We start from the raw sequence: 15070 nt of genomic DNA on the forward strand, positions 1-15070 counted from the left end.
TTTTAAGTCTTAAGGTATTTTGGGGAAGATAAGGTTAAAATAAACTAAGGTAAACTGAATGACAGAATATAGTGAAAGATGGAAAGGATTTGCTGAGTTAATTAATAGGTTAGACTGTTAAGACAAACTATTTAAAAAAAATTGAGAAGGATGGAAAGAATTTGCTGAAATAAATAACTAAACTAGAATACAAAAAGGGAGGTGTGAGGAGGTCGATGAAACAAGTTAATGAAAGATAAAGATATGGAATATTGTGTTTTTATTGTTATTGTTGTATTGATTTTTATGTTTTTTTTCTTTCCCCCCTCTTTTAAGTATTGTTATATATGCTTTGAAAATTTTCTTTTGTTGTTGTTGCTTTCTTCTTTTTTCTTTCTCTGTAATTTTTGAAACTTCTAATAAATATCATTTTTTTTTAAAAAAAGAACGCCCTCGCACCTTTGCTTTGGTGGTAATAGAGAATTATTTTCTGCTCCTGCTAGCTGTAGTATAACAGAGCAAGCTGGTCAGTAAATCACACAGTTCAAAGCTGGAGTTAACTCGTTATTAGTGAAACATGATCTTCACAGACTTGACTATGTTTCAGGCATAATGAGCACAGCAGCTCATGCCCTGTAGGTCCTACTCCATGAAATCAGTGGCTGAGATGAAATGCCCCCACCTCCCCACAGCCTCCTCCTATCCAGGGCTTCCTGCAAGCAATCAGAGACCATGCCTGCATGCAGCCAGTCTTTGCTCCTCCCATTTCATCCCTCTCCTGGATCTGTGAGTCAAGGGGAAGGGGAGCTTGTTGCAGCAGGGAATGGGAGAATCTGCACCAGCCTGACTCCTCTCTGCCTCTTGGCCTCCCTCCTTCCACTCTTCTGCTTCAGCTTTTGCCTCTGAGTCTGGACTTCTCTCTGCCACAGACTCCTCCCACTCACTAAACCCTGTTACCTCTTCAGCTTCTGCAACCTCCTCCTTCCAGGCTCTTCTCCCTCTGACCACTCACCGTTGTCCCACTACCAACCTCCTGGCTCTGAGCCTTCTTCCCTTGGGGGTTCTTCAGCCAGTTCCTCCCACCATGTCCAACCTGTCCAATGTCCAATTCATGTCCAACCTGTCCATGACAATATATTTTGTTTCTAATGGTTGCTTTTATTAATGCACTGTTCTCTGATATGCATTAAAAAAAGCATAACCAAGAAATGTAACCCTAGATGGGACTATGCATATTAGGGGGTGGAGCTGTGCAAAGAGGTGGCTTAATTCTGATGCCTTCAATCAGCTGGTGGAAAGAAGCCTGTTTAGTTCCAACCCAGCACTTGGGGACATTTTTACAGTTAGGGCCAAAGCTGTCTTCCTCTCAAGAAGAGCTGGTGCCATTGTTCTAGTACAGTGGTACCTCTGGCTACGTACTTAATTCGTTCTGGAGGTCCGATCTTAACCTGAAACTGTTCTTAACCACTTTAGCTAATGGGGCCTCCCGCTGCTGCTGCTACGCCGTCATCGTGCGATTTCTGTTCTCATCCTGAAGCAAAGTTCTTAACCCGAGGTATTATTTCTGGGTTAGCAGAGTCTGTAACCTGAAGCATATGTAACTTGAAGCGTATGTAACCCGAGGTACCACTGTACAGATATATTTATCTGGCACATGCAGGAAGCCGTTCAAATGCAGTAGGTGGAACCTCACAAGTAGCCTGAATAGCAACCCACTGTTTAGCTCTTCCATATAGACTGATGTAGTTTTGAAGGATGATGAAAACACTCACCTGAATTTTACCTTGCACTCCAGTACTATCCATTCTACTGGCAACATTTACAGTGTTACCCCAGATATCATACTGCGGCCTTCTAGCACCAATGACCCCAGCCACTACAGGGCCCACGTTAATACCTGAAATGGGAACAGTGGCCATTCCTTTATTTAATGTTTGCTCCAATATCTATTTCATATATCTAAAAAGCATAGCAGATGCTAAACAGAATGTTCCTCATTTATACACTTCCCTTTCCTGCAGTTTTGGTTTTTTAAAAATAAGATGTGCTAAGGCTCAAGATTTCTTAGAAGATAAACCATCAGCCTGGAAGCTGAGCTACTTACTCCTATGTAGACAGAACCTTATTTGCTGGAGAGGGTAAATGAAATGGCACATGCTCACAGGCATTTTTCTTTGCTATTATTTCACACCTTCCAGGACCTTGGCCATAGATTCTGGGACAGACACAGACATCATTCTATGATTATTTGATACTGTAAATTACTATACATATTTTGATATGTACCACAAATCATTTATTCACACAATTAAGCTGTCACTTTGATAGCTAAAGGTGGAATCATAGCATTGTAGAGTTGAAAGAGACCCTGAGAGTCCTCTAGTCTAACCCTCTTCAATCAGGAATCTCAACTGAAGCATCCATGACAGATGGCTACTCAACCTCTGCTTCAAAGCCTCCAAGGGAGGGTCCACCACCTCTTGTGGGAGTCTGTTCCACTGTTTAACAGCCCTTACCATCAGAAAGTTCTTCCTGATGCTTTGTAAGAATCTCATTTCTTGTAGCTTGTGAATGACAATTCATGTCACATTTATTGTTGTTGTTGTTATAATTATTATAATATAAATTTGTGTACTGCCCTTCTGAAGATCACAGGGCAGTTCACAACATAAAAAACCAAAATGGAAACACAAAACACATAATACATGACACAACCCCCGCTTAGCAGACCAATAACCCCTTCCCACCAACACTTTTGAAAAGTCACTGAATGCCCCTATTCTCCCACTTGGGAAGATCCTTCTGGTGTGTCTGCATGGGGGGCGGGCTGACCTCACTGCTGCCTCACCCCTCTCCCTGCTGGCCGATAAGCAGCAGAGGGAGGCCAGACCACGGCTTCTGCCCCATCTAGCAACTGTCTTTGCTGCGTTGGGGATCCCTTTGTGAATGGCATTGTCATGTGACTAACAGAAGGTGGTGGCAGCAGCAGAGGTAGGGAAATGACATGAGACCAGATTCAAGTCAGGTGCTTCTTTAATGAGAACCCTGTGGGTTAAAGCCTCAGCGGCTAGGGCTTGCCGATCGAAAGGTCGGCGGTTCGAATCCCTGCGGCGGGGTGCGCTCCCGCTGCTCGGTCCCAGCGCCTGCCAACCTAGCAGTTCGAAAGCACCTCCGGGTGCAAGTAGATAAATAGGGACCGCTTACCAGCGGGAAGGTAAACGGCGTTTCCGTGTGCGGCTCTGGCTCGCCAGAGCAGCGATGTCACGCTGGCCACGTGACCCGGAAGTGTCTCCGGACAGCGCTGGCCCTCGGCCTCTTAAGTGAGATGGGCGCACAACCCCAGAGTCTGTCAAGACTGGCCCGTACGGGCAGGGGTACCTTTACCTTTAATATCTTAAAAAGCCAGGTCTTCAAAGCATTTAATAAGAGACCATCTAGGGAATTTTTTTATTGAAAATCAGTTCTGAACTGCTTAATGTTTTTAAGATGTCTCTAAGTGGATGCCCCTTTCTTTGCTGCTTGCAAGCTTCTCCCTATCTCTGGATCCTTGTCCCAGCCATGTGACTAAGTCTGAAATTCCTGTTCTGAGAAACGTTTTTCTTCTAATTTTCCCTTCCTTGTTTCCAATTAAATTATCAGTAGCTTGTTTATTTTACAGATTTATAAACTCATTCACAGCCAAAGCTGTGTAGAATTGTTTCCCAGGTGTTTAGACACGCAGAAGAACATAGTTTAGATCATGCTGCTATAACACTTCAATATTATTTCAGAAGTTCTTCTGTTTGTACAAATCTGCCATGAATTCTGACATCAGCCCCAGCAACAGCAGCCATATAGAATTAGGGCCCCTCCAGACATCATTTTTATTGCGCATTCATTATGATTAATATGAAATCACTCTTTCAATACCATTTGCTCCTGTAAAAGTTTCAGGGTGGCCATACTGCTTTGTCAGAAGTACATTTATGTCCTGTCATTTTTCATACCGCAATTATTTTTTGTCCTGCTTTTGCTGTGCTAAAGTGCAAGAATGCCCCTTCAGATAGCAATAATGCTCAAAAAGAGGGGAAGCATTGCAGAACAACAAATACAGCAACAGTGAGTGTGGATGGTCCAGTAGAAATTCACCACTAATACATCATCGAGGGCATGCTACAAAACCAACCAGTCAACCCCTAATTCCTGAAAAGTATGACTTACCAACCCGAAGAACGAAGTCATTGTAAGACTGATAGTTGATTTCATCAAGAACATCAAACATTTCTATTGCAAAATCAGCCAGTGTACTGAGATGCGAATAAATTGATTTCTTTGCCTAGATTTTTTTTTTTAAAAAAGGTTAGACATTATTTATTTCTTCATGTGCTTTCCCTGTCTTTCTCTGAAGTGAAATCAAGTGGCTTCAAACACAATAAGCTATTAAGTTAAAAGCACATTTTAAAACAAACAAACAAACAAACAAACAAGAAGCACGTTATTATTTTAGAAAAATCATACAAAGAGTCTGTCTTAACAACATTTTCTCTGAGACCTCCAGATGGCTTGAGAACCCCTTCCTGAGGGCAGCTGTTCCACAAGACCTGCCCCACTGTGGATAAGGCTGGTGGCCATGGGCCCAGAGGGCTTTAAGGAGGAATGAGACACACCCTGTCTGCCCCACACATAGAAGACTGGTCTACCAACAGCTAGACTGCCTCACCGCACAGGGGCCCACTCAACTGCTTTGACTGGAGGAATCAGTGCTGCTGCAGGTGCCCCATAATACCCCTTCAGTCTGGTGACCCCAGCACCTTGGAACTCCCTGCCTACTGAGATCAATTTATTGTTTCAGCTTATTGTTATTTCAGCTTTTTGAAGATCTTAAGTTATGGTTGCTCTTATTGATTAATTTTGTTGTTTTATCCTTTTTGTAGAGTGGGTTGGGTTTTTTTAATAATCAAACTGTGTATACATTTTATGAAATACATAAAATGGAGAAGGCAACAGCAGGAGAAGATTATTGCTAACATACTTTGTTTGTGGGGTTCCTAGAGGCGTCTGTTCAAACACTTTGAAGGGCATTTACAGCAGAAACTGCTTGGAAATGCACATTGAAGGCTCTTCCTCAGCATCTGATGGGAAGTGAGAGACAACACCTTAGAAATGCACATCCACACAGTTGCAATAGAAACTGCATGGAAATGCACTTCAAAATGCTGATGGGCACTGAGAGACATTGCTTTTGAACTGCATTTCCAAATAGTTTCTATCGCAACATGCTTGGAAGTGCACCTCAGAATGAACATGCCACTGTATGCCACATATCAGGGCATGGTTTTGGGGAAATGGCCTCACATGCCAAATGAGGACTCCTGTCGGCTGGATTCCCCCCCCCCCCCCCCGCACTGCAGAGAGTACACAGGCCTCATGGCTAGATCCTCTTGTGAGGATATCTATTAATGATACCCTGCAATCATAAGATTAAGTGAGATGCATTCCAAATGGAGCCTAACAGCTTGTTAGGTGTTACATTTGTGGAGTTGTGTTTATTTTCACCATTTAATGATATTATTACTCTCAAGGAGTTCATGGGTTTCCAATATTAGCGGTACCACTGAAAAAATACACCATTCATTCAGAACCCCCAAATCCTCAAAGGGAACAAAGGGAAGGATTTTGAGGATATGTACTGGGAAAGGTATCAAATAGTTCAGGGCAGTGTGGTGTAGTGGTTAAGAGCGGTTGTCTCATAATCTGGTGAACTGGGTTCGCGTCTCCGCTCCTGCAGCTGCTGGGTGACCTTGCGGTAGTCACACATCTCTGAAGTCTCTCAGCCCCACTCACCTCACAGAGGGTTTGTTGTGGGGGAGGAAGGGAAAGGAGATTGTTAGCCGCTTTGAGACTCCTTCGGGTAGTGATAAAACGGGATATCAAATCCAAACTCCTCCTCCTCTTCTCCTCTCTTTTCTGGCTGGTATCTGAAGGGTTTGGCCAACTTTTGGAAGGGGACTATCAAATATTCAGGGTGGAAGAAGCTGATCTGAGTCTATCTGAACACTCTGCACTAGGACCAGGCCATTGCCCTCATTTCCTTTGGAAAGCAGCAACACCATATAAAACCTCAGGTTCTTAGGGGAAATCTTGTAGCCTCCTGAACTGGAACAGGTCTCTGATAAAATAAAAAAAATTCCTTCCAGTAGCACCTTAAAGACCAACTAAGTTAGTTCTTGGTATGAGCTTTTGTGTGCATGCACACTTCTTCAGATACACTGAAACAGAAGTCACCAGACCCTTCTATATAGTGAGAAGGTGGGGAGGGGTATTACTCAGAAGGGTGGTGGGATTGGGTGATTGGCAGATAGCTATGATGAGCCTGTTGACGACTCTTAACGACTGCAATAGGTCTTACAGGAAAAAGCAAGGGGTGAGAAGGTGAAAAATGGCTTTGTCATGTATAATGAGATAAGAATCCAATGTCTTTGTTCAGACCAGGTCTCTCCATGGTTTTAAATTGTAACGTTCTATACAAGATCTCAAAGTAGCTGTTCTATTACAAAGGAATTTCAGAAATAGACTGGAAAGACAAGCTGCTGAATTGCAACTTATTACCTTCTCACTATATAGAAGGGTCTGGTGACTTCTGTTTCAGTGTATCTGAAGAAGTGTGCATGCACATGAAAGCTCATACCAAGAACTAACTTAGTTGGTCTTTAAGGTGCTACTGGAAGGAATTTTTTTATTTTGTTTTGACTATGGCAGACCAACACGGCTACCTATCTGTAACAGGTCTCTGATAAGTTTGCTTGAAAAATCCACAGGCCAAACAGACCTGGGAATTCGCCAAGAAAGGCTTCCTGCCTTGCTTCCTGTTTCCTAAATAAATCTGAGCAATCCATTAGTATAAAAGTATACCAGCCTAAATGAGTTCTAACAGCATTCTTAGTATCATTTGTGAAAACGCTTAGAGAAGGCATTAAGAAGTAAAAAAACACATTACCTTGGTGCCAGTAGTTGGTACAAGTCCCACGGCTGCCATGTATGTGCTGCCAATCGTCTTGATTTTTTCAATGTCTTTATAATATTCTTTGTCCATAAGCTTTGTTTAAAACATAAAACTGTTAAACATTACATAATATTTTAGGCAAGAAAGAAGAGTTTTGTGCAGGCATATTCCTCTTATCATTTCCAAGCCTTTGTGCTATCTCACATTTACAACCAATTTCCTAAGGACTTAAGTGAGCTCAAAATGAGACACTTGGTCATTTTCAAGATACTGTACCTGATAGGATTTTCAAAAATCCTGATGTGATTTGCTATAGGCCTAAATTGTAAGAATTTGTTATTTTTTACTGCACAATTAATCTTACCAACTTTTGCTTTACCAGCTTGCTACAAGGAAGCCAGGGGGGTTGTAGAAATAGTTTAATAACTGCAGCAAAGAATATCTGACCTGCCATGCTGTATAAACCCAAATTCCTCCTTACCAAAGTGTTGTAGTGGTGTTTCTGCCTGGCTGGATCCTGCACTATTCTGGGAGATACCAATTTGCACTAAGAGGGAGGAACACTTTGGCAGGCGGATAAAAGATTACAGCTTGAGTACAGCCAAAGCAGTGTTCGGGACAGCATGGAATAAAAAAATGGTACATGGTGTGATCTCTCTCTGACGTGGTCAGCTACTGAATCACTGGGGAGGCTTGGCTGGAGGAACGGGTCCCCAATGGGGAAGGGGGATCAATGGATGTCCCTTCAATCAGAAGCTAAGATGATAGTCAATGTTTGGCCTAATTCTGAATAATTTTCTGTCTTCATAAAACTAGGAACATTTCACTTTTTGTTTGGCAATGCCAACGCAATTAGAATGAAATGCAAACTGTGAGATAATTTTAAGAGTGTGACCTTCTCAACATGATGATGAGCTTACAAAAATATTCCTGAAAAGGCAGACTGAATGAAAGAATGCTTACCTCATCAAAATCTGCAATAATTTCATTTAAGAGGCGTAAACATTCAACTCCCATGTTATTGCCATCCAGTTCAATGTAAAAATCGTTGAAATTTGGGATGGAAGCAAACATCACTCCCACTTGTGAATAGGACTGGTAATACAGGTCCTGAAATTTTCAAATTATATTTTCTGTTATAGCAAGCTAATACTTGGATCCAGCCTGAATAAGCACTTAGTTTCCAATGAATTTAATTTAATAATAATAACTTTTCACATCTATTTCAATGGGACCAGTGTAACTAAATTAGACTGGATCAGGTAAGGTAAAAGGTAAAGGACCTCTGGATGGTTAAGTCCAGTCAAAGGCGACTATGGGGTGTGATGCTCATCTCGCTTTCAAGCCAAGGGAGCCAGGGTTTATTCACAGACAGCTTTCTGGGTCATATGGCCAGCAAGACTAAACTGCTACTGGTGCACGGAGCACTGTGACGGAAACCAGAGCACATGGAAATGCCATTTACCTTCCTGCCTCAGAGGTACCTATTTATCAACTTGCACTGGTATGCTTTCAAACAGCTAGGTTGGCAGAAGCTGGGACAGAGCAAGGGAAGCTCACCCTGTTTATCTTTAGACTGGAAGAAGTCCAATTCAAGACAACATCGTCAGCAACAACTTTAAGGTTGTTGTGAAAAAAAGGATGTTGAAAGACTTTGAGCCAGGGTGCTCAAATCACTGAGGGGAACAGGCTTGCCCCTATTGATTCTGTTCTCACCCTTCCTCTGTCCCCTAATGCACAAGGGGGTCAGAGTAGACTCCTTTGAAGAATGAAGGCGCAGGCAAGGCCTCCTTTGTGGCTCCTTGTAACTTTAAGTCATTGACCATATACTGACATTTTCCTCTGGAGATCATGGGGTTGTATCCTTCATCCCGGGGTATGGTCTGAAAACTAAGCAACTCTGGGAATCATATGTATACTGTTTTAGGTTCCATGATGGAAGAAAGGCAGGATATAAATGGAAGGAAATAAATTGCCCATCACTAAATTTTATAATTAATTATTAAATGTGTATCCTGCTCCTGCTCCCATTGGAGTCAAGGCAGCAAATGATTTGTATAATCTGCCTCTGTTTTGGAGCAGGATAAAAATAAAATCAACAAGAAAATACTGTATATTTAAATACATTGTGTATGTTCTGACTTGCTTTAATCGGGGTGGAATATTATTCTTTCATGACTACAACAACCCACATCCGACATGAGATTGGGATCTTCACAAAGCCACGTTTTAAGTATTATTATTCAGCACATCTATAAGCTGATTTTCCTCCAAAGAGGAGAGGGTGGTAAATCCCACATTATATTGTCTTTACAACTGTGAAGTTGGCTAGCTAGGCTGAGACATGATGATTTGCCCAGACCATGCTGTGAGCTTCATGGTAGAGCAGATGTGAACCCAGCTCTCCTCATTCCAAGATCAACTCTAGACAGACTACAGGTATACTGGCTTTCTCACAAAGAATGCAGCTTAGACTCCGAGTTTTACTGCAGATTTAAAAAAGGTTTAATAATGTCAACAGCACTGACAGATAGGTAGTTTGGGGCTGCAATTTGAAGAGTTGGTCATCACTTTTAAAGCACTGAACAGTTTGTGACCAGGAAACCTCAAGGGATGTCTCTAATAGGATTCTACTCATCCACTGAAGTAATCAGACGCCTCATGTGTGTCTCCGCATGGCTGGTGGGAACAGCATCAGGGCCTTCTCTGTAACCCAGTAACCCTGCCCTCGGATATCCATGCCATGCATCCATCCATCTTTGTTGTGTGTCTTACCCTGTTTCAGTATGCTTTGGGCATGGTTCCTGTATGATTCCTCTTTATTTCCCCAGGAATTTATCTGCAGTTTTCCCTTTGCTGTTATTAATATGTTTTAAAAGTTTAATTTTGATCTGATTTGTGCTTTCAATCTATTGTGGTTTGTTGTAGGAAACAACCCTGAAAACTCATATTCCTTACCATGTTCCTTGGATTAGACATGAGAAAATGCTGTGCAACATGTGCTGGCAAAAGATTGAAGAGAATTCTTTTGTTATCCAGTTTCACTCTTTCCATATCATCTCTCTCTTCTTCTGCCTATGAAAATAAAATGTGCTTTAAATAATAAAAACTGCAGTCCTGAACACACTTGGTAGAGAGGAAATACCACTGGAGAGAGTGATCTGGGTCACACAACTTGCGAAGTCAAATGATAGGTTACTGGGACCCTGTAAATTTGTCAGCTCCCAAGCGAGGAGTGAGATGCTGCTCCGCTTCTCTCAAGCTTTTTCTTTTCCCATGCTGTGCTAAGCCAAGGCCCAAACCAGTGCTCACCGTAATGCTCTTTCTTCACTAACTACAAGAATTAATCAACCAAATGGAAGAAAAACTTGTGCAAAATAAACCTGTTGTGGTGGAACAGAAAATTCTGGGTGAATGTGCAAAGGGATGTTGGAATAGATTTGGGTATGTTCCTGTCAGGGAACTGCCATCAGGGCCGGAGGGAGAGAGCGGGCTGCAGATGGATTCCAGAGAGCGTCCCAGAATGGGGAGAGGCAGCCCATCTTCTGGGGAAGGGAATCAGCGTAGCACCAGTGGAGAAGGGGGGCAGATGGGGGAATCGGCGAGGCGGTCCCATGACTCCTTGCTGGGGACCAACGGGGAGAGTAAGGGTCCTCTGCTGCCCACACCCTCCTTGCGCAGAAGGCTTCCGCGCAGGGAGAGTAGGAGGAGACTAGGTGTCAAAGAGCTTCTTTGCTGGAAGAAGTTCAAGAAACGCCCACTGACGGATTCTGCTAGCGATTGAGACAGCCACGGGTGAGTGGCTGTCCGGACAGAAGAGGTTCACTCAGGCAACCCAGCCAGGTGTGGCGCCGGTTTACGCACGAGCAACCTCTAGAACCATTACAGCAATCCGTCAGTCTCTGATGTTGCTTGTGCGCAGCCCCAGAGAGGCAGCACAATGAGCCAAACAGGGACAGCCGGAGAGATGGAGCAACAAGCCGTGGTGCAAGGTCTGGTCGAGAGGAACCGAGACCTGGAAGCGCATGTAGCTACCCTGACGGCACAGCTGGAGGAGAGACAGGCTCAGGATGCACAGGTCAGAACCACCCCCATCGCAAGGAAGGTACCGGGGCTGGTACACAAGTTTGGGGGAAAGCCCCAAGACGACAATGCTTTCCGAACGGAAGTTCAGTACGCTTTGGAATTACAGAAAAATGACTTTGCTGATGACGGGGAGAGGGTGGCTTTCATTGTGGGCCATCTGCAAGATGGGGCGCGCGAATGGATCAGGCCCCTAATGGCGACGCAGAATGATGCCTTGAAGGACCTTAAGAAATTCTACCAGGCAATGGACGCGATGTTCTCCAGCGAGGTTGAGCAAAGCATGACACGGCGGGAACTGATGGGGTGCAAGCAGGGGGGCCAGTCCGTCAGGAACTACTGGTCGCGTTTTGCGATGTTAGTCCACAGGCTCGGGTGGGATCTGGACTCTGAACCGATACAAATGTTGTTTGAGGCGGGTTTATCCCCCGAAGTGAAGGATGAGTTGTCCAGAGCGCCCCGGCCGCGGTCGATGAACTCACAAAGGCTGTGCTTGCGATCGGCGTATGCCAGGAAGCGCGGGCTCAGGAGAAGCGGGAGATAAGAGGGTAGCGTTTCCATGACAACCGCATTCCTGCGATGCCAAGGGAGCCTTCCCAGGTGGCGGAGCCGATGGAAATTGATGGCACACACGCGAAGTTTCAAACGCTGGTGAAGGTCGGAAAAGGGAGGGAAAGGAGCGGAAAACTACCAATAAGTGTTTCCTCTGTCAACGACCGGGACATTTTGCTAAGGTCTGCCCACAACGAAAAGCCTGGCAAGGGATGGTGGGGGCTGCAGGGCACGATGAGAAGGGGGAGGAAGGGCAGGTGCAGGGAAACAACAACGCCTGGCTGCCAACCAGCAGGGGCAGCAGCCAGGCCAGCGACCAATAGAAGTGCCCCAGCCTGACCCCCCCAAGGCAGCTATAGCCATAGAAGTGGTGCTAGAACTCCCGAATGGGCACCCCATCAAAGTGAAGGGACTGCTAGATTCGGGCAGCTCGTGTAATTTCTTCAGCAGAGACTTTGCTCTGGAGCACCAACTCCACCTGTTACCACTAGATTTTCCCTTGCAGGTGACCACCATCGATGGCAGGGAACTTCTGGGAGGGGAAGTGACACACCAGACATCGCCAATGCGAATGAGGGTCTCCAGGCACACGGAAACCATTGCCTTTCACGTGGCCACGCTGGCAGGACCCCCAATAATACTGGGAATGAGCTGGCTGGCAATGCATGACCCAGTAGTGTCATGGCATCAGCGGCCAGTCACCTTTGGGTCAGCTTACTGCTTAGAATACTGTCTGGGAGGGAAGGAACCAATAATGACGGTGGCCAGGGTGGCTGGGCTGGCCTTGGAACAAAAAGGGGAGGTGCCACCACAATATGTTGACTTGAAGGAGGTCTTCAGCGAGAGGGAGGCAGATAGACTACCCCCCCACAGGCCCTTCGACTGCCAAATCAACCTACTCCCAGGGGCTCAGTTGCTGGTGGGCAAGCTGTATGCCATGTCAGACCGGGAGATGCAGGAGTTGCGGCAGTTTATTGACAAGAACCTGAAGAGAGGGTTCATAAGGGAATCAAAGGCGGTGGGGGGCAGTCCGGTGTTCTTTGTGGACAAAAGAGACTAATCAGCCCAGGCTAGTCGTGGATTACCGGGCCCTGAACCTGGTGTCCGAACCCGTGACTTTCCCAATGCCCAGGATTGACGACATTTTAACACGTGTGAGGCAGGGGAAGATTTTTACCAAGCTGGACCTCAGGGGAGCATACAATTTGATTAGGATAAGGGAGGGGGACGAATGGAAAACAACCATGTTCACCCCCCTGGGGGCTTTTGAGTACTTAGTCATGCCATTTGGATTACAATCGGGGTCCGCCTGCTTTCAAGCCTTCATGCACCATGTGTTGGGGCCCCTGCTGTACAAGAATTGCGTAGCCTTTTTGGATGACATCTTAATCTATTCGGACAATGAGAAGCAACACGTCAGAGACGTCAGGGAGGTGCTACAGAGATTGCAGAAGCATCAGTTGTGGGTAAAGCTGGAAAAATGCCAATTCCACGCCAGGGGGCACTGTATGTACCGGGGGAGACTTTGAGGGGGAAGGTACTTAACTCCATGACAACCCAACAGCTGGGCACTTTGGACAGCACAAGACCATACTGCTTGTCACCAGGCAGTTCTGGTGGCCCAAGGTGAGGGAAGACGTACGAGAATATGTACGAGGGTGCGACCGATGCCAGAGGGCTAAGGGGGAGAGGGCTGCCCCCGCAGGGTTACTGGAACCCTTACCTACACCGGGAAAGCCCTGGGAGGTGGTGTCCATTGATTTTATGACAGATCTGCCCAAGTCAAGGGGGAAGACAGCAGTCATGGTAGTAGTCGATCTACTGACAAAAATGTGCCATTTCGTAGCTTGCTCACATGCGGCAATGGCAGAGGAGACAGCCAGGCTGTTTGTGGATCACATTTTTAAACTGCATGGGGAATCCATTGAGGGTAATCTCGGATCGCGGGAAACAATTTACTTCCCGGTTCTGGAGGAAGCTCATGAGCTTGCTACAGGTCAAGGTGGGTTTCTCGATGGCAAGGCACCCAGAAACCAACGGACAAGCAGAAAGAGCGAACGGTATACTCCAGCAATACCTACGCTGCTACGTCAGTGAGAGACAGAACGACTGGGTAGAGAAATTAGCTTTGGCTGAATTTGCGTACAATAACGCTGAACATGTGTCCACGGGAATGAGCCCTTTCATGGCCAATTATGGGTGTCACCCCAGGGCCTTCCCGGGGAGGGGGGAGGAAGGATGGAGTGTACCTGCGGCTGAGCAATTTGTGGAGGAAATGGAGGCCTTGCACCAGCAACTCAGGATGAACTTGGAGCGGGCCAAGGAAGTTTACAAGAGGCAGGTGGACAGGCACCGTCGGGAGGGGGAGGCCATACGGGTGGGAGACCGGGTGTGGGAGACCGGGTGTGGTTGTCAACCCAAGAGTTACCCCTGACGGGAGGGTGCAAGAAGTTGCAGCCGAGGCGGCTGGGGCCTTTTGAGGTAATACAGCAGGTGAACCCAGTGGCATTCAAACTCAAGTTGCCTGACAGCATGAAGATACATCCGGTGTTCCATAGGTCCCTACTTTCACCGTACAGGGAGGGGCAGGAATTTCCGGGGCGGGAGGGAGGAGTCACCACCCACCCGTGGGTAAAGGAGAGGGAACACTGTAACCAAGCCACGGAAATACTCGATTCAAGGTGGCGAGGTCGCCAGGTGGAGTACTTGGTAGCTTGGGAGGGAGAACCCAGGTCGGAAAACACGTGGGTCCCCGATGAATCAATCAATGATGGGTATCTGGTGGAAGAATTCCACAGTTTGTTCCCAGATAAGCCAAACCACTAGCTAGATTCTGGGAGGAAGAATTTGGACCCACAGACGATGAAGGTGACTTTGTGGGTTTTCCTGCCTCCAAAGAGGAGGGAGAGGAGGTGTCCGAGGGAGAAGAATCAGACTGGGAGGTTCAACCTGCAGGAAGAGATCTGAGCGGATGGGAGGCTGGTTTGGAATCCTCAGAGGATGATGACAGCTCCTTCAGGGGATTCCCCGCATCGTCGGCCGAGGAGAGAGAGGAGGTTGTGTCGGAAAATCGCACCGGGGGTGGAGGGGGTCCTGGGGAGGAGGTGGATGTCAGGGAACTGCCATCAGGGCCGGAGGGAGAGAGCGGGCTCCAGAGGGATTCCAGAAAGCGTCCCGGGATGGGGGGAGGCAGCCCATCTTCTGGGGAAGGGAATCAGCGTAGCACCAGTGGAGAAGGGGGTAGATGGGGGAATCGGCGAGGCGGTCCCATGACTCCTTGCCGGGGACCAGCGGGGAGAGTAAGGGTCCTCCGCTGCCCACACCCTCCTTGCGCAGAAGGCTTCCGCGCAGGGAGATAGGCGGAGACTAGGCGTCAAAGAGCTCCTTTGCTGGAAGAAGTTTAAGAAACGCCCACTGACAGATTCTGCCAGCGATTGAGACAGCCACGGGTGAGTGGCTGTCCGGACAGAAGAG

The 15070-nt window shown here is 46.3% G+C and overlaps 1 protein-coding gene across 2 annotated transcripts in view; it reads right to left on the reverse strand.

The window, feature by feature from the left end:
- ADCY1 (adenylate cyclase 1) overlaps positions 1-15070 on the reverse strand; it is a 236131-nt gene that overhangs the window by 7241 nt on the left and 213820 nt on the right. Inside the window, exons 15-19 of one of the 2 annotated variants that reach the window (XM_079947528.1) lie at positions 9920-10036; positions 7925-8071; positions 6956-7054; positions 4180-4294; positions 1752-1876 (exon numbers count right to left, since the gene is read on the reverse strand). In XM_079947528.1, coding sequence (XP_079803654.1) covers positions 1752-1876; positions 4180-4294; positions 6956-7054; positions 7925-8071; positions 9920-10036 — 603 coding nt within the window. Of the gene's footprint in view, positions 1-1751; positions 1877-4179; positions 4295-6955; positions 7074-7924; positions 8072-9919; positions 10037-15070 lie in introns of those variants that run through there. The other variant, XR_013832103.1, reaches the window with a different exon arrangement.

The sequence above is a fragment of the Podarcis cretensis genome (assembly GCF_951804945.1).
Source record: "Podarcis cretensis genome assembly, chromosome: 12".
Classification (NCBI taxonomy): Eukaryota; Metazoa; Chordata; class Lepidosauria; order Squamata; family Lacertidae; genus Podarcis; species Podarcis cretensis.